The sequence below is a fragment of the Choristoneura fumiferana genome, chromosome 9, assembly GCF_025370935.1.
Source record: "Choristoneura fumiferana chromosome 9, NRCan_CFum_1, whole genome shotgun sequence".
Classification (NCBI taxonomy): domain Eukaryota; kingdom Metazoa; phylum Arthropoda; class Insecta; order Lepidoptera; family Tortricidae; genus Choristoneura; species Choristoneura fumiferana.
The window spans coordinates 5,691,150-5,718,097 of NC_133480.1; the positions used below are offsets into that span (position 1 = coordinate 5,691,150).

General features: G+C 36.6%; 1 protein-coding gene across 2 annotated transcripts; it reads left to right on the forward strand.

Moving 5' to 3' along the window:
• The first annotated feature begins 311 nt into the window (after nt 1–311).
• LOC141431040 (luciferin 4-monooxygenase-like) lies at nt 312–22,608 on the forward strand. 2 transcript variants are annotated; one of them, XM_074092007.1, is made up of 11 exons: nt 312–449; nt 10,246–10,453; nt 11,516–11,708; nt 11,974–12,111; nt 13,180–13,330; nt 13,517–13,651; nt 16,115–16,246; nt 18,755–18,835; nt 20,167–20,313; nt 21,244–21,409; nt 21,932–22,608. In XM_074092007.1, the coding sequence occupies exons 2-11, from the start codon at nt 10,408–10,410 to the stop codon at nt 22,120–22,122; spliced, it is 1,380 nt and encodes a 459-aa protein (XP_073948108.1). In that variant the 5' UTR covers nt 312–449; nt 10,246–10,407; the 3' UTR covers nt 22,123–22,608. The 2 variants fall into 2 exon arrangements, with proteins under 2 accessions (XP_073948108.1, XP_073948107.1); XM_074092006.1 differs by lacking the exon at nt 312–449 and adding an exon at nt 4,391–4,617.
• The last annotated feature ends 4,340 nt before the right edge of the window (nt 22,609–26,948 follow it).

The following is a 26,948-nucleotide window of genomic DNA, read 5'->3' on the forward strand; positions in this document are numbered from 1 at the left end:
CACCATTTTGATAACCCAAACAAACAATAAATAAATAAATAAACAAACAGGACAGAAAAGCTTCTAAAAATATCGCCGAAATGTAAGCCCTTGTGCAAGTATTTCGAATAAAAAACAATTTGAATTCTCATCCTCCTTGGTTCTTGCTGTTTGCTTCTGAAACCATTGCCAGCGCACGCCGCGCGCAGCTCAAAAACAAATTGCTGTCTGTCAGCACAGTACATTCGCGGGAAATTCGGCAGACTTCGTAGGTATGTTGTGTAATTAAATAATAAGAAGACTAGTATTTACTGTTAACTGTGTGTGTATGTTACTAAATTTTAAACTGTATTATAAACCTTGTAAATAGTGTTAAATACTTAGTATGTTTTTTTTGTGTAAAAAACAATAGGTAAACAGTGATTAATACGGTGTGGATTTGGCGAGCGCTTTGAGTTGGCTTTATTGAGGTTTGTGGTTCACAAGTTGCTTTATTACCTGTCCTTCCCCCGGAACCTCGCATTCATTACCCCTTTATATCCCAGAGGCACAAATTTGAGCCCAAGATGGCGATACCCTAGGTACCCATGTCATGCGCGGTGCTGAACCCCCCCTTGTCGCCTAGATGTAATCTGACATCACTTGAGAGAACCACTTGTGTTAGGCATAGATGAGAGTGTGTATACTGGTAATAGATAGCTATCTTCACGTATATTTGTGGTCTCGACTAAAGCGCCACCAAGCGGTTGAGTCCGTGATTAAATGTCTTTTATATAGATGTATAGCTACGATAGCAAAGTCTAAGAACTTTTCTTACACTGTGACGATAGCTGTCTATTACGTATAATATATTGATAGGTATAGGTAGGTGTGTAGTGTTAGTTAAATGTAGGTATGTATAACACGACCAAGCTAAGTTTGCACCTCGCACTTAACAAAAACAGTTAAAAAAAATTAAATTCAACAAATAGGAGACGAAAATTCGTATGATGCCTATCGGCGACAAAGAATGAAAGCTGTTAATGCTAAAATTTTCGCCCTGTTTGTTTATTTATTTATAAAACTGAGATTTTAACGCGAACGCGATCGAGACGTATTTTGTAACCGAAAACTTACACTAAGGTTACTGGACATGGCGCCCGGACATAACTGTCAAGAGCGGACCTGAACACCTGACCAATGGCGTGCATGGAGTGAGCAGCAGGGTAGGCGCCTACCCTGCAGTGGGGGGGTGGCGGCGCGTTGCTATGGCGTAAACTGGCGCTGCATACCCTGGAATCGATCCAAATGCACGCATCGACCCTACCTAAGTGACATAACGAATTGAAATGAAAAATTGAAGCTTAGAGCTATCTTATTATTTGCCGCAAAGTAAACTATTACGCTATTAATTAGATAAAAATAGTTAAATTGATATAGTACAGATTGTTATCGGCATCGGCACCGTTTTGCTATTATTTCGTAACCAAGTTATCTAGTGATCTATATCTAATGTACTCGTTTTAATTATTGTTTATATTAAATTTAGAATGCTCACACCTGCGAAAAAATTCAGTGCTCTGTGTGATGTTATCAGTCAGTACACATTGAACCCGCTTGGAAACTAGGTACCTAGTCACCTAAAGCCCTCTCAAAATGCGCCTCTCTTTGTCAAATACGTACGTACTTATATATAGGCAGAGATGATAATGATGATACTAGTAACATTACAACACATAATAATACTGAAATATAAGGCAAGGGAATTGATCGGCATGGTACCTATAATTATTTAACAACTGGATACGATAAAGTAGACTGTACGAGTCTTGGTCGCTGTCCCAGTACTTGCCGTTTTTAATTTACATAGACGTAAAGTGGGGGGTGTTTATTTTTTTCGTCTAACCCTATATTATGGGGTATCGCTGGATAGGGTTTGTGAAATTATTGGGGAACTAAAAGAATTTCCTTGCTCACCCGCGACCTAACTATAGCTAAGCTTATGCAAAATATGCGTGTTCATGCAGTTCCTCCACCTCCACACTGTAAGAACACACACAAATCACACAAAACCATCTATCATCTATCATCTGGTGGTGATAGATGCGTTTGCACCCACGCATATTTTGCATAAGCTTAACTTAGTTCATTGACATGGACCTCCGCAAAGTAACGCCTGATTCAATAAATTATTGGGGTTGTGAACACAAGTTTCGATTCACTTATCTGTGTTCAACTTTAAAGTGCAAATTTGTATTGTATTGTAAAAAAATGATATTGAAATCGGGCGCCCCCATCACCTGAAAAAGCAACGCTGTTGGTTTGAAAAACGAGAACGGCGAAGTTTGCTTGACATGAAAATTCGCTACTCGGAAAAAATACGTACGTGAAAATTATCTAAGAAACCCTAGAATTATAGCACTAATAAGTCTTATTAACTAGCAATAATTTTCTTATGAGCTAAGGTTTTGCAGAAAGACACAGATTTTATGACTTATTTATTTATTTATTTAATAAAGCCATAAATTATATGTATAAGGTACATGCTGATGTTATGCAATACAGGTAGAATCAATATAATTTTACCCAGTGGGTGTAGCTAGATACATTTCACTTAATAACTAACAGTTAAAATTATAATATTCATTTAAGCACATAACTCGATAACAAACTTTTTCAGAGCTGGCAAAAATTTTGTGTGTTTGAGTGACTTAATTTCTACAGGCAATGTGTTATACACTTTTGCAGCCACGTAAGTAGCGCTGCGCTGGTAGATGGTTGTCGTAGCAATAGGGGCCCGGACATCGTAAGCAAACCTCAAATTAAGTCTGATGCTATTAAAATTGTTTTTTGGAGGAAATTTATTTGCATTTCGAAAGACTAGTTTGCAGAGCTCTATAACATACAGTGCTGGAATTGTGGGCAAACCTAGTTTTTTAAAAGATGCTCTGCATGACTCTCGGTTTGACTGGATGCCATTTAAAATAAGCACACATCTCTTTTGCAATTTAAACAGCCGATGGACTTCAGTACAACTGCCCCATACCGCCAATCCATAGAGAATGTGTGATTTGAAAAACGCGTGATACGCCTGTAAGGCCGCTTTTATAGAAGAAAGGTTTTTTAAGCGCTTCAGAGCAAAAATGAAACTACTGAGTTTGCCACAGAGAAAATCTACATGCTTTTTCCAGTTTAAGTTTTCATCTACATAAACACCCAAAAATTTAGCTTCATTTACAGCCAGAACCGACAAGTTATTTGATTTTATATCTAGCCTTACACTATTAGTCCTAATATTTCTAAAATGGAGACACTTAGTTTTATTTATGTTTGCGGTTAGATTAAGCGTACTTAACCAATTGACAACAATGGACAAGTTATTTGTAATTAAATTATTAAGGTCTTCAACTTCGTTTCTCTTAAATTCAAATAGCATGGATATATAAAGAAAGAAAGAAAGAAAAGAAAGAAAATATATTTATTTGGTCACATTAATACATACCAAAAACAAACAAAACAAAAGCGAAAAGAGCAGAATGGACACAAAAAGGCACAAATATCATCAGCGAACATAATTATTTTGCTGGACAATAGCTCTGGTAGGTAATTCACATACAAGAGAAATAAAATGGGTCCCAGTATGCTCCCCTGGGGCACACCAGATTCCATGCATGAGATGTCAGATTTAATACTAGACATTGTGCGACATTTGTGATTTAAGGTTGACACTAAGACACATTGCTCCCGTTGTCTCAGGTATGATTCAAACCATTTGTTTGAAATACCACTTTCTAATGGTATTTCGACTGGTGACTTAAAATTATGTCTTCAGGTACATTAAAACACCTATGTAAGGTAAAATGCCACTCGCAAGGCGGAAACCCCAAAACTTGTTGTTAATCCCTTAATAATAATTCATTTATTTATTTCGTCAGCATAGGTATAGTTAGGTTACAAACAAACAAGAGCGCAAGCGTACGAAATCATTTGAAAAGACCTGGCAGTAGATCACATAAGATAGGATACGAGTATATAGGTTAATTCAGATGACCAAATTAATAACAGCGCATCATAATGAAAATTAAATGTCACAAAGTAAAATGCAATAGTCTCCCTAACTCTAGTCTTAAAGTAACAAAATGATATCATATTATTAAATGTCAAAGGGCGAGATTTAAATTATCAACATTAAACAAATATAATTATACATTATCATTATCATAATATCATTAGGAAACATTTGAAGCATAATACATTTAGATAACATCAACGTCATTAAGGTAATCAGTGCAGCGTGGTGAATGGTACAATTCATAATAGCATTTTTCAATTAAGCGTTTTGTTAATTACCAATAGGTAATCTGCTAATTAGTATCTTATGAATTGTACCATTCACCACCAAATAAAAGGCAATGTGTAGATATTTTTTAGTCAAATCAAATGCAGTAAGCCCTTAGCTTGGACAGCATACTAACACGTCTAGACTGTTTTTTTTTTTCATTACTTTTCTTTATGAATAAAGAATACATAATAAATAAGTGAAAAATGCAGATCAAACAGCAAGTTATAACAAATGGTGAAGTGAACGATGATTCTTATCACTTGGGAAATTTCTTTATGGATTACATGATCCAGTTCCCTGAAGATCATACTTGGCAGGTGGGTTCGTTTTTATAAGGCTGTGTTTTCATTATTGCAATAGTTTGTGTTCGATAGATCACTTTTAATTTGATAGCATCGCGGTCCCACAATATTACACTACTAGCAGTACTTTATTGGAATACTAGAGTTTACCCGCGGCTTCGTACGCGTAAGCTATTCGATCTGGTCTGGTACAATTGAAATTCTGGGATTTTTAAAATTCCCCTGAGAATTCCGAAAATTTTAATCGTCATTTAGATTGTTGTAAGAACAACTGTCCAAAATTTCAAGACTAAGCCCAGCGTAGCGTATCCCGTGGAATATCGGGATAAAAAGTAACCTATGTGTTATTCCAGATGTCCAGCTATCTACATATTTACCAAATTACATCCAAATCCATCCAGCCGTTTTAGCGTGAAGGAGTAACAAACAAACACACACACACACACACACACACACACACACACAAACTTTCGCATTTATAATATTATAGTAGGATAGTAGAATTAATGGCGTGCATGAGTAGGCAGCAGGGTAGCCATAGCGCTAATGCTGGTGGCGCGCTGCTGAGGCACCAACTACCAACTGCCTACCCCGGAATCGATCCAATGCACTCCAAATTGCCCACCGTCTGTAAGGTAAAGAAGAACAAAAGAACAGCTATGTAAAATTTGAAGCCACTGGTCAATGGTCAAAAACTTGAAGACCATAGACTAGATGGGCCGCAAAACCTTTTCATAGAAAACAACTACTGAAAATCTGGCGGTTGCTTTTACATTGACTTGGGCCGCACCAAGGCCGCACAAAAACATGTTTGACATGAACTGGCTAGGTAAAGTTAACTGCAACTTACTGACTGTAGGTACTTTGCGTCTATGATAGAAAGCAAACTGTCGTATTTGACAAACGAGTGTATAAAAAGAGCGAATAAATAAAACTAGAGCATTAAAAAAAAAATTATTCAGCCTGCACGATCTGTAAAGTACTAACGTAAAATATTTGCGGTTTTTATTATTGTAACAAAAATTACCAGTCAAGTATTGCTATTATTAACTTACCCATAGTTATATTAACTTGCGTTTATTTGATTTGTTACTCGATTTTGATCCGTACAAATGCACGCTTGAAAAAAGTAAATAAAGTATTAAAACACCCGTTTACAACTTACTAACACTCTTAATTAAAACTCTTTAGCTATAATATATACCCTTAAATTAAAAGTGTACACCGCAGCAACCATGACTCAAGACTAGATATTTTTGTATATTTTTTTTAAATGTATAATTTTTTGGACATTATGGCACCAACGATACCACGACGATACCCCGATGGCACCATAACATAACATAACTTGATAACTGTATGAACAACTAACTTTAATTACTTATTACCCACTTGAAAACGAAAATAAACAAACCAAGATATTTTATGGCTTACTTATGTAATTTAAAGATAGGGTTGCAGGACGTAATCTGCTACCGATAATTTAATTTTTAAATATACAGTGGTGGCCACGTAATTAAGAACGATTTGAAGTTCCAGATTATTTTTAACTAAACCATGTCATGTGTAGTCGTGGGTCCTTCTTAGAAGTAACTAGTTACGTTATGAAATAGCCACATGAATAGAGCAAACGGGATTTAGAATAAAGAATAAAATTACTGTAATTTTTTTACAAATTTTGTTTTTATTCTCTTTAGTAACAAATTCAAATAGTAATGAAGCTGGACAAATAATTAAGAACGATTTATTGAACTGTTCGAAAGTTTTTTTATTTGAAACTTAGATTAACTAAATCACACTAACGTGAAGTTTGTACAGAAAAAAAAGCAATGTAATACATTTTAACTAAAATTAATAGTTAGTAGCATGTCCACGGCTTTTTATTACTGCCTTACACCGGCGAGGCATTGAATCTATCAATTTTTGACATTTCGCAAGAGAGAGAGTTCCATTCTTCTAAGAATACGTCATACAGTTCTCTTAAATTGCCACACTGTCGATTTGAAACTTTTTTCTTGACTTCGCACCAAAGATGCTCTATTGGGTTAAGATCGGGGCTGTTGGCTGGCCAATCTAAGACAGAAACTGATTGCGATGTGAGGAATTCCTTAATGGTACGTGCAGTATGCTTGGGATCATTGTCGTGCTGGAATGTCCAAATAACCGGAAGCACGCCTTCAGCATATGGTAACATTGTTTCTTCCAGTATGTTTTTGTATTGAAATTGATCCATGTTTCCTTCTATCAGCCTAACAGGTCCAACACCATGTCCAGAAAAACATCCCCAAATTTTTACATTTCCCCCGCCATGCTTTAAAGTTACTTTTGTGTACTTTGGGTCGGATGCTTTATTTGGAGGCCGTTTTACATATCGTTTGCCATCAGAACATACCCTATTTATTTTTGTCTCGTCAGAAAAAAGAACGTTTTTCCACTGTCTGACTGTCCAATTTTCATATCTTCTTGCAAATGCAAGCCGGGCTTGCCTATGACACCGTTTCAACATAGGCACCTTCCTTGCTATCCTTCCGTGCAACTTTTCTTCCACCAAACGCATTCGAATACTGCGTGCCGAGATTGCTGAAGGGTTGTTTTCGCCAAAATATTCTTTTCTCAACTCATTAGACCCTTTAAAAGAATTTTGTTTTGCCAAACGAACGATATTTCGATCATCTCGACGAGATGACTTTCTTTGTCTAGGTACACGCGGAACATTTGAAGTAGTTTGATACGTAGCAAAATGCTTTATGGCGTGGAAAACCATAGTTTTTGAATATTACAGATGATCGGCTATGTGTTTATACGACCAATTCTTGTCGCGAAGTTTTAGTATTACTTTTCTTGTAGATTTATCACAACTTTTATTTTTCCCCGTTTTTTTATATGAAGCAATCGCCTTTAAGACTTTTACGGCACTAAATGGCGCCAAAATTATTCAAATAATAACCTAAAACCACAAAGCGGCGGTCCGTTCTCTATTTAAATTTGAATAAAAAATAAACTATTCAGCGTGCTTAATTATATGACCAGCCAGTAAGTAGTAATACTAGGTTTAGATGTAATATATAAAGTTTATCTATTTATTTTTTAGGCAAGTGTATATGTATAAAATGAATTTACGCTAGCTACGAGAAAAGTTTTACATAATTTTAGTTAAGTACAATTTTTAACGATTCTTTATATAAAAATAAAAATCTCGATCTAAAAAAATCAATTAAAACAAAAAAAAAATATAATTAATTAATAACAATAGTAATTCATGACAAATAAAAGGTACACATTAACTGAACAATTGTTTTAACTGTTCCTATTTCCTTTCCTCGCAATCCCCATTTCTCCTCGACGTGTCTATCCACCCTCATTGTACCGGCTTGGGTGACTGGCTTGTTTTATGCTCTTGTTGTACAATCTAATATAATTAACAAGTCCAATTTAGGAAGTAAAACTATCGTGCATTTCGATCACGTCCATCAGACTGTTCATTTACTGGTTTTAGAACATTTGATAAGCCAGTAATGGAACACCTAAAAATATCAACTTAACCGCAAAATAAACCACTAAAGAGTACATTTATAGAAGATTTAACTGTTAATCTAACCAATAGCTAAACTTTTTCGTGGTATACATGGAAATAAGCAGTTCAAATGTTACTCCAAACATGCACTGTTTTTACCTGGGTGGGTGGGATCTAATTTTTCCATACAAAACTTCAAAAGCAGAAATACGTGAACTTCAAACGCCTGCCATGTTGAAATTCTTTTGAAATTGGTCGAAAATAAATTTACCGATTGTTGCCATTGCATAGGAAATCGAGTTGCCGGTAAGAAAAAAAATACGACAGTTGGTGGAAATGGCTATATTGCTTATTTTAGGCAAAAAACGTGGTTTTGTTCATTCACTGGAGGGGGGGGGGTTCATCAACTGGAGGGTTTACCCTAGTAAAATTGCATCCGTTTTCTCCACATTAAGTAATGTTTCATATCCACCTCATATTTAAGTTCGCGACGAAATACACCGGCTAAAGAAGACTACTCTAATTTCTTCTATTCAACTTAACATACAAACACTTCTTTGTTATTTATCAAATGTTTGAGCACGAACATTATATATTTTAATGAATCAGGCGTTACTCTACGGAGGTCCATGTCAATGAACTGAAACAATTAACTTTGCTCACCCGCGATCTTATGATAGATACGAGTACGTTTATGCAAGAAATGTGTATTTATGCATAAACGTAGCTATCATCATAAGGTCGCGGGTGAGCATGAAGTAATTGTTTTAGTTAATTGATATGGAACACGAACAATTGTTATAAAAAGTCACGACGATAAAACACGTTCAATATTGTGTAGTTATAGTAACGAATACAAATCATTACCATCACCATCACCAGCCAAATCAGATATTGCTGGATATAGGCGTAGGTTAGATATGACACCTGCTACCTTCATCAGGTCGCCAGTCCACCTGGCGAAGGGCCTAACTTAACTACACTGCGTCATCCGGTACCTAGTCACCACACATTTGCCCCATCGGCCATCAGTTCTTCATGATGTGCCTCGATCACTGTCACTAAGGGCCTCCGCTAAATTGCGTGGGTGCACGGCTTGGAGCGCGCGGAGTGCTGTTTCAATAGGTTTTAATAGCGAAAATATTAACTGAAACATAGATGCACAGAAAAACCAGAAAAAGAGACCAGCGCTGGTAATCGAACTCAGGTCCTCAGCATTCCGTGCTGCGTGCCATACCCCTACACTACCACAGGACAGGAGTACAGACACGAATTTCTCCTATGCACCACATATCTCAACTTGCTTATTTCTTATTCAGTCGCTTAAGCAGCGGCACTAGCGACATCTATGTTTTTAGCCCGCATCGAGAAACTTTCAAACCGACCGATGACCGTAAAAGTAACAAAATTTGGAGTTCAAATAAAAAATACAAAAGACATCAAAAACCAATCTTAGGTTTTAATAGAGCAGAGACCCACTTCACGCAGCACTGCTATATGTATATAAGATTATATGAAATAAATACGCCGCGCCTGCGCCAAGTCCCCGCGCGATTTTCATGGAAGTCCTAAAATTTCACAATTCTTCTCACTATGTCGCTTACCCTGGTTTTTCTATATCCTAATTTCTGATTCTATGTCGCAGAAAACGAGTAAAAAAGCAAACGTATTTATTTGTGTTTCATCAAGTTCGTCTTTAGTCAAATTAAAAGAGAGAAGATTATCACTGATACATAATAACTTAAAAATGTAATTTAAATCTTGAAAAAAAACAAAATTAATACCTACGTTATCAAAACTATGTACAAATCAGTTTTATTACGATTAAAATTTGGTTATGCGTCACTACTTTCTGCCTAGTAACGTTAGTAACCTCGTTGATGAAACCGTTATCAACAGCCACTATGTCTATTGTTATCTGAACTAAATCAAAACTGGTTGCCAAATCGTCATCATCATCATCAATGGCAGCCTTCAATTCACCCATTTTCGAATATATACCTCCTCTCCTTTTCTCCACGCCTGACGATCCATTGCCAACTGCCTCCATCCACCACCTGCCTGCCGACAGATAGCGTGTTAACACTGGCATGAGATAAATAATAAAAAAGTACACTTATATTTATTAGATCGACGCAGCAACTGGTGAGACAGAATCCAAGCTGTCAGTGAAGTCCCGCTCCATCCACCTGGCGCGATGCCTCAGGAACGCCGGTCTGCAGCCAGGAGACGTGCTCGTGGTGTCAGGGAGGAACCACCTAGATGTGCACATCCCTTTCTACGCAGCCTTCATGAACGGGCTTCCTCTCGCTGGAGTCGATCCTTTGTACAAATATGGTTAGTCTCACAAAACTCACATCCTGTTGGTTGACATCCCGTCTTTAAAAATCTTGCAAATAGCGCCGCCATTTTAAGCGATTACAAATTTGCAACCCTACTAACAGTAGGTCATCCAGTCACTTTTAGAAAAATACAACTAAATATAGGTAATGATCATTCTACAGTAGTACCTAAATCATTTTTTTTCGGGAGTACTCGGCATAAAAACGCATATAAATAGCAATAAAAATAATTTCTTACTTTCTCTAGCCACACAGGCCCCAATGCTATTTTATTCTATAGCTAGAACTAGAACTAAAGGAGAAATAATGAGGGAATATTATATCTAATACCAAATTGAATCGGAAGTATATAGATTAAGTAAATACGCTGTACAGTTTACAATAAAATTACAAACCTTTGTTGATAATGAACAGGGGTCGGCAGAAAGTGCCGATGACGTCAAACCACTTATAGGGTGATTTCAAATAGTATTTTTGATTTTCATAAACAATTATCACTTATCATTTATCAACCTCCCCTTATTAAACGATATGAAATTTATTTTATTCACTGAATTCCATTGATTTATTTACGATTATTTTGTTACTTCATTAATGCTACTTTGTTACTACATGTCACACGGAAGTTTAAATAAAAACATCATCTTGTGTGCAAGATTACGTCATTTTTACGTCATCCGCACTTATTGTCCGACCCCTGATAATGGATAATGATGGAATAAAAAAATATGATTGATCCTAAAAACAGGTGTATTTACTTTAGACGCGCTAATTACTTGTTTATCTTTAAATCAATGCTTACGAATATGATTATGATATGAATTACTATCTGTCATTATGCAACTGAGATTTTAACGTATGTTTATTTTATTTTTATCCGTTGTTTTATCCGTTTATTTTGACAGCGGCATCACCTGCTTTAATCTATGGTATTACTTTCATGTTTCCATTATAAATGTTGAATACAGTAGTAGTATAAGTTGCAGTATAAATGGTGCTTACCTTGCTAATTTTCTACAAAAAACAAGCATTTCTCATGAAATTATTCATTCCACAGAGGAGATAAAATTGCTATTCGACACTACCAAACCGAAGATGGCTTTTTGTGAAGTGGAGAACTTTGATGAATATGACAGAGCAGCGAAAGACCTAGGCTTGAACGTGAAATTAGTTACATTTGGTGGTGGCGAAAACTCCTTTGCCAAATTTATGAAGAACTACGATGACCGTACACCTGAAGAAGATTTTAAGTAAGATACCCATTACAAAAATATAAAGATTTATTTTGGAAGTTGACAATTGCCAGTTAATGAATTGAGACTCAAACTTGTTCAAATTGTTTGTTTTATAGTAACTGCTATCACGTGGAACACAGTATAGGTATTAAGGTACCAAAACAAAACAAGTTACTTTCGAAATATAAAAAAAAAATATGAATGTAAAAGTAGTAGGCGAGAAATAAACACGTACAACTAGAAAAGTGTAAACTTCTAAATGGATGTAAATATTTTACAGAGTTGCCACATTCGATACCGACAAGGTATATGCCTGGCTAATTAGTACTAGTGGAACAACTGGTCTACCCAAAGTGGCGGCTTTCAAGCATAAGCACATCATCAAAATTCTTCGCCTTTACACGCTTTTGAAGCAAAAGTGAGTCAATATTATTCATTAGATTTTAGTAAGTATTATCAATTAGGTTGTGTAATCAAAAATCATCCATATTGCTGGAAGACATTAATCTCAATTTCGTATTAAGCTCCGTTTGACCACGTCAAAATGAGAATGTATCAAACTGTCAAGTTTACACTGGGTTGAAATTAAAACTACATGGATTTTTTTTCTCTGAATGGCTACAAAACTTGAGTTACTCGTACTTTTAAATAGTTTCGTTCGAGCTCTTTTTAGGGTTCCGGAGCCAAAATGGCAAAAAAGCAACCCTTATAGTTTCGCCATGTCTGTCTGTCTGTCTGTCCGTCCGCGGCTTTGCTCAGGGGCTGTCAATGCTAGAAAGCTGTAATTTTGCACGGATATATATGTAAACTATGCCGACAAAATGGAACAAAAAAAAAATAATAAAAAAAATTTTAAGGTGCCTCCCATAGAAGTAAAGTGGGGGTGTTTTTTTTTTCATCCAACCCTATAGTTGGTTTTGCTACGATGATTTTTCGATTCAGTGATATGTTTGCGAAATATTCAACTTTAAAGTGCAAATTTTCATTAAAATCGAGCGTTCCCCCCTCTAAAATCTAAACCGGTGGGTGAAAAAATTTGAAAAAATTCAGGATGGTAGTAAATATATCAAACTTATAAGGAAATTATAACGGGTAAGTTTGCTTGAGAATTATTGGTAGTTTAAGAGTAAATAGAATCCTAAGGTATAAAATATACCTAAACTTGGAAGATTCCGTATAAAATACGAAATCCTCAGAAAAATATTACTTATTTTTTTCGTAATGGCTACGGAACCCTATTTTGGGCGTGTCCGACACGCTCTTGGCCGGTTTTAAACTTTCTTCCGTCACTCACTTGTTTTGTATCATTTTCTGTACCTGTATTATTTGCTCTGGATTCTTATTTTTCCTGATCCTAAGTATATTATACTTATGACATTGTAATTTCATTGAGATCCGTATATTAATTTTTACTATTCTTTTCAACAGTGATGATTGTTCTGATGGCTCCGTTGCTAAATATTCTTGTCACTTTATTGATTTGCAGAAACATCGAACCAGCACTAAATTTATCAAGTGTCCAATGGATATCATCGTACCTGGCCTCACTCAGCATGATCACAGCAAACCACATCCAGGTGCAGACTTCGTCGCCGGTCACCATCGAACACGCCATCGATATCATCAACAAATACAGGGTATGTTACATGTCAGTTACGAAATTTTCCAGTAGTTTTTGATATTTCATTATCATATTTACAGCTGAAATGTAACGTAATCTAATCATTATCAATATCAAACACATTCTTCAAATTAAGATTGTTTATTATGTAGATGTGGTTTTGGTTTTCAAAATGATTTTGATGAGATTTTTTATCATCCAGCCCGTCGTGAGTACCGGAAGCCCAAACCTCTTCGCAGGTCTGATAAAGCATCCCAAACACTGCGACTTGACAAGCTTTAACACAATCGTCATCACTGGTTCCTCCATCAACGAGAGTATCCTAAACCTAATCAAAGTAAGTGAATGCTATTCAGATTTCCACTTGCATATTATTGTGAATTAGCTCTCCAAGTGAATTAGTTCGTTGAACTGGCAATGGGCAGGCCATGTAGCACCGAAAACAGATGGCTGTTGATTGGGGTCAAAAAGTTCTCGAATGGAGACCGCGGATTGGCAAGTGGAGTGCAGGATATCCACCAACGAGATGGACGGATGATCTGGTTAAAAGGAGGTATGTATGACTATGGGGGAGGCCATGTCCAACAGTGGACGTTCTACGGTTGATAATGATGATGGTGATGATTATTATTATGTGATGTTACTTATGTGATGGTGCGACATGGCCTAAACTGAAAGCCGATGAAAATTAGGATGTTGATGTGTGATGTGATGTATTCGTGTTTGTGTGTGTGTGTGTGTTTATGTCGGTGTATAAATAAGTGTTGTGAAGTGTGACTTGGCAGTGTCCTGGCGCATTTCGTGTCTAGTTTCTGGTTCTGTTGCCGTTGTCCATGTTGCAGAATTTAATTTAAAAATATTTATTGGTTTGACATTTGGAGACCTTATACATCTCCATTTCTTTATTTTAATAATTATTTTTAGTTTTTGACACTGGAGGCTTTTTACACCTCTGAAGATTGTATAATTTAATTAATTAAATTAGTTTACTTTGACATTCAGAGACTATATACATCTCTGAATTATTTAGATTAGGAATTTTATTTATTGTTAACTCAGGGACTTTCTACATCCCCTTGCTATATAGTAATTTTATTATTAACTCAGGGACTTTATACATCCCCTTGCTATATTTAAGGCTGTATATTGTTAAGCTTATGGATTTTAAACTTGTATATTTTTAGTTTAATTTCTAGTCACAGGCCCGCGACGTCGAAGCTCCCAAGACGATCCCATAGAGCTTATGGGAACGGAAGCAATACCATGCCCTCGGTACCGCTCTGCTTTCAGAGCATGACATGAGTTCGTGTGAGCTAACTTTGGGGCGGCAGACGTGAGCTTGCCTTCGGAATCCAAAAGTTTATTGGTTACTTGACCTGAAATGTAAATTTCAGAATTAAATTATTATTATTATAATTATTTATTTTTTTAATTTATGACGGTGGAAGCAGTCTACACTTCCACTGAACGTAGATTATAGTTAGTGTTTAGTTTTGTAACTAAGGGACCCCATACATCCCTGTATTATTATTATTATTATTATTTTGTATTTTCTTTTATTTCATTGTATACTGTAGTTTTTAAGTATTTTATTTGTAATTATTTTATGTTGAAAAAATGACTTTCTGCCAAGTTTCTTGCGGCGCATTCTTCTTGGCAATGATGGTCTTTCCGAAAGCGCTGGTAGTTTTAAAAAATGACGTGTAAAAGTGCCCATTGCGGCCTATTTACTGAATAAGTGATTTTGATTTTGATTTTGTTTTTTTATGAAAAAGAGTGGCAATTGAGGAAGTCGACAATTTGATGGTAAGCGAGCATCGCTGCCTATAGACATGCGGAATAGTATTAGCTGTGGTATTAGATAGATATGCGTTGTCATTTAGATGGGCTAAGAATATCTCATGTGTCATATGATTTGACCGGCTGTCTCACTCTTCTCGCTGGAAAACAGAAGCGCAAGATTTTTTGGCGGATTATCGAGTGCAATTCTTATAGTGATATACCGGGTGTGGCCTGTAGGGAGACCGAGGAGAGTTGTGACAGAGGAAAGTAGTGGCAACGTCAATTTTTGGGAACTTATAGTTCGAGACTTGAACTAAAAAACGCGCGCTATTGTGAACTCGCTAGCAGTTAATGATTTCCAAAAAATCGACACTGTCGCTACTCTCCTCTTTCACAGCTCCCCTCGGTCTCCCCTAATATGAGCAAATAATTAAAACATAGACCATACTCGTCAAAATGAACAACATTACTTCAGCGACTTTTAAAAATAATTATTTTTTTATTTTTTATTACACTTTGAAGTTTATTCGAAAACGCAATGTAAAGCAAAATGCTTGATGTTTGTAGCGTGACAGGCGACGTCAGTTGTGTTTTAGGATGGCGTACACTCAGGGCGTACATTGATAGCAGTATTTAATTTGTATGAAAAAAAGGAAAATCTAAAGACTCCATTATTTTTAAAAGTCGCTGAACTAATGTTGTTCAGTTTGACGAGGACGTTCTATGCTTTAACTTTTTGCTCGTATTACAGGCTACATCACCCGGCATTTCAGACATTAGTTACGTAAATTACGATTACACCTAAATCTTATTAGAACAGAAATTAACAGCAAACAGCAATTAGATAATTCGGGAAGGGTTGGAGAATGGTAATAGCCTTTTTGTCGCAAACTCATCTCCTTCCTTCGTATTGTCATACAAATTCATCCAAATGAATGATTCCAAGCTAAATCATAGATCCCCATGAAGATGAAAAGTAAGGTTTGGATCAAGGAATAAAATGTTCTCTCTCTTTTAGTCTCGATTGCGGAAAGACGCCGCCGTGTGGAACCTGTTTGCGCAGACTGAATGCGTTGGACCGATATTTCTTCCGGCGCCGAATGGGCCCGTCGGTAACGTGGGTACTGACCTGGAACTGGTAAAAACACAGGTAATATGCCTCATAATATAGCTATGTAGATGTAATTTCCTCAAGTTTGCCACTAACCAAGGTGGTCATTTTCATCGGAAAAATTCAACACAATTGGGCTTTTAAGTAGTCATTTCTGTGTAGTTACTTTTGACACTATGTCTTGTATTTAACAGAGTACAATACAATACAATATACAAAGACTCTTTTCTCAAACATGACATGAAATATTGACGTTGGGTTACAAATAATAGGCTGAGAAGTATCGCGCTGCAGGCGCTGTGACTCGGCAGCCTGCGCGCGGTCACTCTAGCGGCCTGCAAAAAGATTTCATACAACCTTGCAGGCCGCTGGCCGGCAATGTAACCGTCTTTTGTTTCAACGTGCGCTCTGCGACACGCACGCGGCCCACGCCCAGCAACACCGCCCGCCAGCAGCCAGCGCGACACGCGCGTACACAACAGGGCGACCAGACTAGCGTCCCGCCAGCTTCATTTCTTGTTTTTTTTATTTTATTAAGTACATGTAATGTTTGAGAAAAGCACTATACAAGCCTCGGCCGGAACCTGGGGTTGCCGGCCAAGCAGATATAGACGGCCGAGCGTAGCGACCCCCCCCCCCCCTACTTCCCGGCCTCCACAGTAATGTACATACTATTATTGTACACCAGAAATAGTAAGCGATACAGAAAACAGATACACAGAGAGAAAATTACAAGGTAAGCAATAGGCGGCCTTATCGCTACTACTAATTTTGTTAGGATAATTAATGTTCTGCGAGCCTGTTATGTTATGATCACTCTCTGTTAAGTTTCTGTTATTCTGTGTGACGGATATCTCTATGCTGTCTCTGTCTAATAAAACAAAAAGAAACGGATAAAGCATATATTTAGTTTTCGGTGTTCTTCGGTTGTTTTTCGGCACATTTACCAATTTTAGATCCGTAGGGGGTATTAAGTATTGCAATTTTTTAAGTGTAATGTAGGAATATCGTACAATGCGATTAAATCAATTACAATATTTTCATCGGACTTGCAAATCTATGTCATTAGCTTTGTACGTGATATGGATATGACAATAGCTTTGATGGCATCAGTTAATGATTAATGCATAAATAACATCCGATTTGTGACGTCTTTCGGTTCTTTTTCATTGAGCAATTTTATTTATAATTAGAAGACATGAGTTCACCCGTATCAAAATTGATATTGTTCCAAACCTTGTGTACCTTGTGTATCTTGGGTGTAGTTTCATGCACGCTCAAATAAAACTGAATAAAATTCATGGCCAGTATCCTAACTGAAATAGCAATATACCAATTGAATGCCGCTTTAGATGCATATAAAGCTGTGTTTCTACCAGAGATGTGCGAGGATGTGTTGCGAGATATACGTTTATTATGAACCAGAACCAATAGAAACGCTTCATTTAGGTATCCTCGCTCAGCGCAAGCGATTCTATTGATGCATGCCAAACTCATTCCTCGTAACGTAGCCTGCACCCTCGCACATCTCTGGTGGAATCACAGCCCTAAAATGAAATTAACTCTGTTTACTTTTTTCGAAAGATGCCTCCAGATTTTTCCATTAAAAAAACCGGCCAAGAGCGTGTCGGACACGCCCGAAATAGGGTTCCGTAGCCATTACGAAAAGATTAAGTAATATTTTTCTAAGGATTTCGTATTTTGTACGGAATATTCCAAGTTTAGGTATATTTTATACCTTAGGCTGCTATTTACTCTTAAACTACTAATAATTCTCAAGAAAACTTAACCCTTATAGTTTACCTAGTAAATTTAATATACATACTACAATCCTGAATTTTTTCAAATTTTTCCACCCACCGGTTTAGATTAGACGCTCGATTTTAATGAAAATTTGCACTTAGTTGAATAATTTGCAAAAAAATCATTGAATCGAAAAATCGTTTTAGCAATCCCCTAATGATTTAGAAAGACCTATCCAGCGATACCCTACACTACAAGGTTGGATGAGAAAAAAAATCACCCCCACTACGTATATTTTTGTCGGCATAATTTACATATATATTCGTGAAAAATTACTGCTTTCTAGCATTGATAGTCCCTGAGCAAAGCCGCGGACAGACAGACAGACAGACAGACAGACAGACATGGCAAAACTATAAGGGTTCCGTTTTTGCCATTTTGGCTACGGAACCCTAAAAATTCGTACCAAATGCGAGTTACTGAGAGTTCCGTTGGTCACGATTTTTAATCTGAGACCGATCTTGCAAAAAAATTCTCGAATTGGGGTACAAGATTTTAAAATTAAAAAGTTGATAGGTATTTCATGCAAGCCAAGCTAAAACGTCTGTTTATTTATACGTAATCGTAAAATAATTAAGATCATCGATTAAATACGTAAGCATTCCAGTAGGTACAGAGGTTGAAACAATCAATGTTTTAGATATAAAGCGTACCTACATGATTGCACATTATCACATATCAATTATGCAACTCAGATGTTAATTTGTTGTCCACATCATCAAATACCTGTTTTATTTTTTGCAGCTGGTCGATCCGAAAACAGGTGAGGTGATCACTGAACCTAACAAAATAGGAGAACTGTGGTCTAAAGGACCGAGATTTGTGGTAAGTGTAACTGCCCATAAGCAAAGTAAAGCAATTGCATAGGGAATCACGAGTTGGAGTGGAGGGCACCGATTCCTATACATTACATCTTCTTTGGGGCACCGTTAACAGCACCTATAGTGCCCGGCCGCTAAGAAGTCAATCCTGAATCCTGGTACATTGCACAACTATGAAGTTCCTGATTATAGTTAATATCAACCATTGAAAAAAATGCTATACTTACTTACTACTCTGTCGCACGCAACAAGTAAGCATTGCATTTTTGTCGATGATTCATATTGTTAATATTCAGAAACTTCATAGTTTTGCAATGTGTCAGGATTTACTTCATAACGGCCGTTGACTAATGCTCTTCTAAGTCACTACACTCTCGAAAAAGTGGTCGTGATCGTCGGTCGAGGACCAATTGTGAACCTTCATGACAACTAGGTACTCGTATCTTGGAGAAATAGTGTGATGGTTTCACCTTTCCTTTTGTAACGCAGTGCTGATAGCCGGAGTTTGTAGTTGACAATAGAGAGCGCTGCTGCCAAGTCTTACGTTGTTTTTTACGACCAAAATACAGCACAAAAAAGAGCGATAATACTTAGTTTACCAGTGGATTTTTGGGGGTTACACACACGTATCTGATTAGTTGGGCATCAATTAGTATTACTCCGACACCGACTTTCAGACACCATAAATAAAAGGGACGGATGTGGATAATAGATACAAATAGGTACAAATATATACGCTCCAGAACGACCGGTCAGCAGGGCTAACTACTACAGGGAAACTCGAAACTCGAAGTTCGTGTCGTGCGGTCCCTCTGTCAATTATTCTATTTAATACGAGAGCGAGAGGGACGGTCCGATACGAACTTCGAGTTTCGAGTTTCGTAGTAGCCCTGCTGATCGATTTCCTCATTCTTACATTAGGCGTTGAAAGATTATCTTGTTGATACATAAACATCACTGCCTCATTTCGGACTGTTGCCAGAACGATTTTCTTGCAAAAAGTCTAACATTAGGCTTACTAGGCTTAGATCTTATAGATTTATTGAGCCGACTAAATTATCCCACTGTGGAACTTTCTTATACAAAATGTCTTAGTGACAAGGCATTGCCTGAAAATTAAGGAAAATTAATGTACAAACAGACCTGCTGCTCTGCCATTACACAGCATGTTCTAACGAGGCAGAGTAGCTACGAACTTGTTTGTGTTCATTGATTGGACCTACCTAACGTTTGATCATAACGACACTTTACTAGTATGAGAACGTTCTATTAAACAGGAACCTAATGGTTGAACTATATTTTATTGATGATGATGAAATAATAAATTATTTACAGGAGTACTTTAATAATCCTGAGGCGAATGCTAAGGCGTTCACAGCCGACGGCTGGTACAAAACAGGAGACCTCTTGTACAAGGATGAAAATGGATACCACTTCTTCGTGGAGCGGATGTCCAGTGCCTTCAAGTACCGTCGTTATTACGTAAGTTGAATAACATCTCTTTGTTTTTCAACAATCGATGCATAGATACCATTACATCTGTCACAAAGATCTCTGTAGCAGAATGCGCTCGTCAAGTACTTAATAAAGACCGATGGGAAGCATAACGAAGCCCGAGGCCGCAGTGATGGGCGACCTTTCTGCCCCCTCTGACTGGTTAATGTTTTTACTTATTTTTACGATTAGAACAGTTTTTTTTGCGAATAGGACCAGTCAAGCTAACTGCGAAAATCTTTATGGTCACCACCATAAACATCGGGGTCGTCTAGGTATTATTAGGGTCGACCGTATTGTCCATCGCATAAGTGCGTGTTCAGATATTTTGGCGCACTCCGCCAGCTCTATGATTTACGATGGCAAATATCTCGTGGATATAGATAGATCTCAGCAAAACGAAATCAGGTTTATGTAATTCTTTATAACTAAAAAGTTTTCCACCTGCACAAGCCTGCGAAGCAATTCAATGGTGCGTGTGAAGTTCCCAATCCGCACTGGGCCCGCGTGGGAACTACTGCCCAAGCCCTCTCATTCTGAGGGGAGGCCTGTGCCCTGCAGTGGGACGTATATGGGCTGGGATGATGATGATGATGATGATGAAAAAGTTTTCCACTAAGTACGCTCGTAATAATCTCTGTAAAATAGCAAAAGTTACTTAGCGGGATAAGTTTCTATGCGGATATATTAGGTATTATTATTTTAGTAGACGCTTTTAAATTATAAAGCTGTTTTTGTAATATATCAAAATTATCCCATAGGTATAGGTACGTTTATCTCTCTTCGACCTTATATAACTTTGAATCTGATAATTTTAGTTTCGTTTTATTACGATTTTTTTCCTGGTTGGTCTTCCAGGCTGTAAAAGACTGTCCCAATTCTATCACCATCCTTAAGACGTGAAATTGAAATTTGCAGGTCATGCCCATGGAGATTGAACAGTTGATCACAACTCATCCGGACGTGCTTGATGTGTGTGTCTTGGGTATCCCGCATCCAGAGGATGGCAAGCAAGCAGTCGCGGTGGTCATGCGAGCTCCTGGCTCCACTGCCACTGAAGAAGAAATCAAAGACCTAGTTGCTGGTACGTAGCTTTTACTATTCTATCATTTTCTCTTCTACTTACTTAATACCTCAGTTTTGGTACCACATGAAAACTGGTAAAGTATTCCGGTCTACTTAACCAAGGACCATGAATATGACCGAGCTTGTGCGGACCAGATTTAACTCTAAAAAACTGATTTAACTGCTAGCCCAGGGTTCAGCAGCGTCAAACAGTTCAAAACTGTCATCCCTGACCCAGCGCTTGTATTGTCTAACACGGACGGAAATATATTTAGCATTAACGATTTCTTTATGTAGTAGAAAAACCTTGTAATAAGATCGCAAGCGCCGTGGAGTTAGATATTGTGGCCTTTTAACGATTTTTTTAACCCTAGACTGTGCAAGAAGCCCTAAGAACCATAGAATGTTAAAAGAGGGGATTTTAATTTATACTTTATTCGTCGAGATTGACAAAGTGGTACCACAGAATCTGGACAAACAGAACCAATATGTTAAATATTTTTTACAGTAAGTAGTTAAGCTAATAACTATTTTTTTACAGACAAACTCTCTATCCACAAGCATCTACATGGTGGTGTGGTCTTCGTAAACGACTTGCCGAGAACAATATCTGGAAAGATCGCAAGAGCCAAAGTGAGGGATATGATCATGAACATGCGTAAAACTGGCGACGAAGAATACCCCACCAATGCGGGAAACGTGAAAACTAATAAATACGTTCCAACAGCTTAGTTCTCCTGTTAACTCAAGAGGACACCGATAATATGATGAAAATTGTAATCATAAAAACAGTTTTTTAAGACTTTTGCAGTGACGATCGTGTGATGACAACGTCACCTAAGAATTTTTCATCAAATTTCTCAAAGAGTGAATATCCTAGGGCCAGGGATAGCAATTCTTCGTTATCAAAAGGTCATCATCATCATCAAGCCATGCGTACTTATAAGTGGTAATTTGTTTGAAATTCAAACTAGACGAACCCGTTTGATTGAAATTGATCGTATTATTAAATGATGAAGCCTATAGATAGATCTTTACCTCTGTATCGTTAAGCAAATGTTTTAGGATTGTTAAATTTATAATTTGTAAAAGTTTCTAATAAAGTCGGAGTAGGTACTTTAGTATCTAAGATATTTATACGTGTTTAGCGGGGCTTAAAACCGCATCCCTTGGCTTAGACTTAACCGTGCTGAGCGTGTTGACCATTATATATATATATATATATATATATATATATATATTATATATATATATATATATATATATATATGTTGAAAGTTTTTAGCTAATATAAATAAATAAATAAAAGAAAAAAAAATCAGGGTAAGTATCTCTAGAATTTTACTCTGTAACTACATGTAAGTAGAATAACTGCCACGGATATTAAACGTACCTATTGTTTATTACTGTTCGTGCAGACATAAATATTACTTAGTAAGGTAGTAAAATTATGGTCTCATAGTTAAAAAAAAATACACAATGTACATAATAATATAAGAGGTCAACATGGACGTTAGATTTAATATTGTTAGGGTAAAAACTCATTTTTAGTATTGTAAAAAACAGTGTAGAAAATAAAAAATGCATTCTTAATTATAATAAAACTAGAATTAACCCGCGACTTCGCATGCTTAAACTATTCGATCTAGTAGTTACATTTGAAATTCCGGGATTTTACAAAATTCCTCTGGGAATTCCCAAAATTTAGATCGTGGTCTTCATTGAGGTTGTGTCAAGAACAACAACCCAAAATTTCATTACTCTAAACCCAGCGGTTGAAATTTCTAGATTTTATCCCTATCCTTTGGGAATATCGGGATAAAAAGTAGCTTAGGTATATGTTATTTCAGATGTTCAGCTACCTACATACCAAATTTCATGATTCTAAACCCAGCGGTTATTATTTCGAGATTTTATCCCTATCCCGTGGGAATATCGGGATAAAAAGTAATTTATACGAGTATGTTAATCCAGGGTATATATAAACTGTATGCCAAATTTCTTTCAAATCCGTTCAGTAGTTTTTGCGTGAAAGATTAACGAACATACATCCAAACAATCCATCCATACAAACTTTCGTGTTTATAATATTAGTAAGATAGATGGATTAATTTACAGAAGTATATTTGTGGAGTTTCGAAGGAAAAACTATCTAATCTTAACAAAGAAAATATCTGTTCTTTTATTTCTTTTGACGAATTAAATGATAACATAAAAAATTAAGTTTTTCTCATTCAAATATCCATCTACCTTTTTACCCCCTCAGTGGTGAAATTTTTAAAAATTAGTTAAATACGTATTCTCTTAATTATATTCGAATCGTTCACTTAATTTTTTTTTCACCTATGATGAGTTTTGGCACTCTTGAAAATTTTCCGAATTACGCATACTATGTTCCCAAAATATTTTTTAAAAATAATTTATATTTCGAAGCAAAATAATGAAAAAAATGAAAAACTGTACATTTTAAAAATATATAGCAATATCTGTGTCCATTGAATAGACTCCATCGAATACGATAGTAAAATATTTATTTTTTTAAATGACGCAATGTGTGAAACGGAACAGAATAGTGACGAGACACAACATTATGGGCAATTGTCGCGGTTCATTATTCGATAACAGTGAACACTAAGATATTTTAAATTGTTAAACAAAATAAGATTGTTTTTTTGGAATCTTTTTGTATTTTTTATTTCAATTCCAAATTTTTACTTTTACGGTCATCCCGTAAAACCGAAATTGAAAATACAAACTGAAATATAGATGCACAGAAAACAAAACTTGCAAGATTTTGCAAACGCGGCAACAACACTTCACCACCATTTACGGCTTACAAATTGCTGAAGTTGCTGAAGGATACGTGCCAACATGTAAATGTATCTGGCAAAAACTGGCTGAGTGGTTGAAAAAAACAAAAAATATTATACTACAGGACTGTGAGCGTTTCGTTCGGATAGACAGGTTGCAAGATGAATTATAATGAAAATTTATTTGTTTGTTGGTCATCAATGTCGCCGATGATTCAGATACCAAAGATTCTGACAGTAGTAATGAGGGTGCAATTTCTTCTGGAACTGGTGAATAAAGAAAATTATATTTGTATTTTTTGTTTTATTTAAACATATTGATTAGCACATACAATACTTTCTATTCTATTTATATAAATAAATAATAAATAAATATAACGGGACAATTAACACCAATTAACCTAGTCCCAAAGTAAGCTTAGCAAAGCTTGTGTTATGGGTACTAAGCAACGGATAAATATAATTGTTTAGATAGATACATACTTAAATACATATTAAACACCCAAGACCCGAGAGCAAACATTCGTATTTTTCATACAAATATCTGCCCCGACACGGGAATCGAACCCGGGACCTCAAGCTTCGTAGTCAGGTTCTCTAACCACAAGGCCATCTGGTCGTCACGGTATAGTGGTAGGTAGGTTTATAATTTACTAGCTTTTACCCGCGGCTTCGCACGCGTAAACTATTCGGTCTGGTAGTTGCAATTGAAATTTTCGGGATTTTACAAAATTCCCCTGGAAATTTCCAAAATTTATATCGTGGTCTTCATTGAGGTTGTGTTGTGAATAACTGTACAAAATTCAAGACTCTAAACCCAGCGCTAAAATTTCAAAAATTTTCCGTATCCTAATTCAAATTCATATCATTTATTCAGTAAATGTGGAAGCCGTGGTGGCCTAGTGGTTTGACCTATCGCCTCTCAAGCAGAGGGTCGTGGGTTCAAACCCCGGCTCGCACCTCTGAGTTTTTCGAAATTCATGTGCGGAATTACATTTGAAATTTACCACGAGCTTTGCGGTGAAGGAAAACATCGTGAAGAAACCTGCACAAACCTGCGAAGCAATTCAATGGTGTGTGTGAAGTTCCCAATCCGCACTGGGCCCGCGTGGGAACTATGGCCCAAGCCCTCTTGTTCTGAGAGGAGGCCTGTGCCCAGCAGTGGGACGTATATAGGCTGGGATGATGATGATTCAGTAAATAGGCCGCAATGGGCACTTTTACACGTCATTTTTTTAAATACCAGCACTTTCGGAAAGACCATCATTGCCAAGAAGAATGCGCCGCAAGAAGCTTGGCAGAAAGTAATTTTTTCAAAATAAAATAAGTACAAATAAAATACTTAAAAACTACAGTAAGTATACAATTAAAGAAAAAATTACAAAATAATAATAACAATAATACACGGATGTATGGGGTCCCTTAGTTACAAAACTATCCCGTGGAAATATCGGGATAAAAAGTAGCGTATGTGTTATTCCAGACGTCCGGCTACCTACATACCAAATTTCATGCCTCTAAGCCCAGCGGTTGTTATTTCGAAATTTTATCCCTATCCCGTGGGAATATCGGAATAAAAAGTAGCCTATGTGTTATTCCAGAGGTCCAGCTACCTACATACCAAAATTCATGGGTCTAAGCCCAGTGGTTGTTATTTCGAGATTTTATCCCTAGTTATCCCGTGGGAATATCGGGTCAAAAAGTCACTTAAGTGTTATTCCAGATGTCCAGTTACCTACATACCAAATTTCATGACTCTAAGCCCAGCGGTTATTATTTCGAGATTTTATCCCTATCCCATGGGAATATCGGAATAAAAAGTAGCCTATGTGTTATTCCAGAGGTCCAGCTACCTACATACCAAATTTCATGGCTCAAAGCCCAGTGGTTGTTATTTCGAGATTTTATCCCTAGTTATCCCGTAGGAATATCGGGTCAAAAAGTCACTTAAGTGTTATTCCAGATGTCCAGTTACCTACATACCAAATTTCATGACTCAAAGCCCAGCGGTTGTTATTTCAAGATTTTATCCCTAGGTATCCCGTGGGAATATCGGGTCAAAAAGTCACCTATGTTTTATTCCAGACGTCCAACTACCTACATACCAAATTTCATGACTCTAAGCCTAGCGGTTGTTATTTCAAGATTTTATCCCTATCCCGTGGGAATATCGGGATAAAAAGTATCCTATGTTTTAATCCAGGTTATAAACTAACTTTCTGCCAAATTTCATCCAAATCCGTCCAGCCGTTTAAGCGTGAAAAAGTAACAAACATACTCACTCACTCACTCACTCACTCACTCACTCACAAACTTTCACATTTATAATATTAGTAGGATTTGTTTGCCGACCATACTTTGCTATGAAAACTACACGCTGATAACGATCTCTATTAGCTGATGTAACCAGACTTTACACGTTCCACGCGAATGAAGCCGTGGGCAAAAAGCGGAAAAATATTATTTTTAAAAATAAACGCAACTTCTCCAAAAATAGGCACTAATAACTCTTACAAAAATTGCTAGTTAACTCGATAAATGGTACATCTCTAAAACTGTCAAACTCGAAATGTCACAGAACTCATCATAACTTCGAAAATAATGTTTTTTCTAATGCAAACTTCCATCCCCCTTTTAAACTCTTTAGGGGTAGAATTATCAAAAAATGTGAGACGCTTGTTCTTTTATTTTATTTGAAGAAAAATTTCTCTATCTTAACTTAAAAAAATAATGTTTTCCTTATACAAT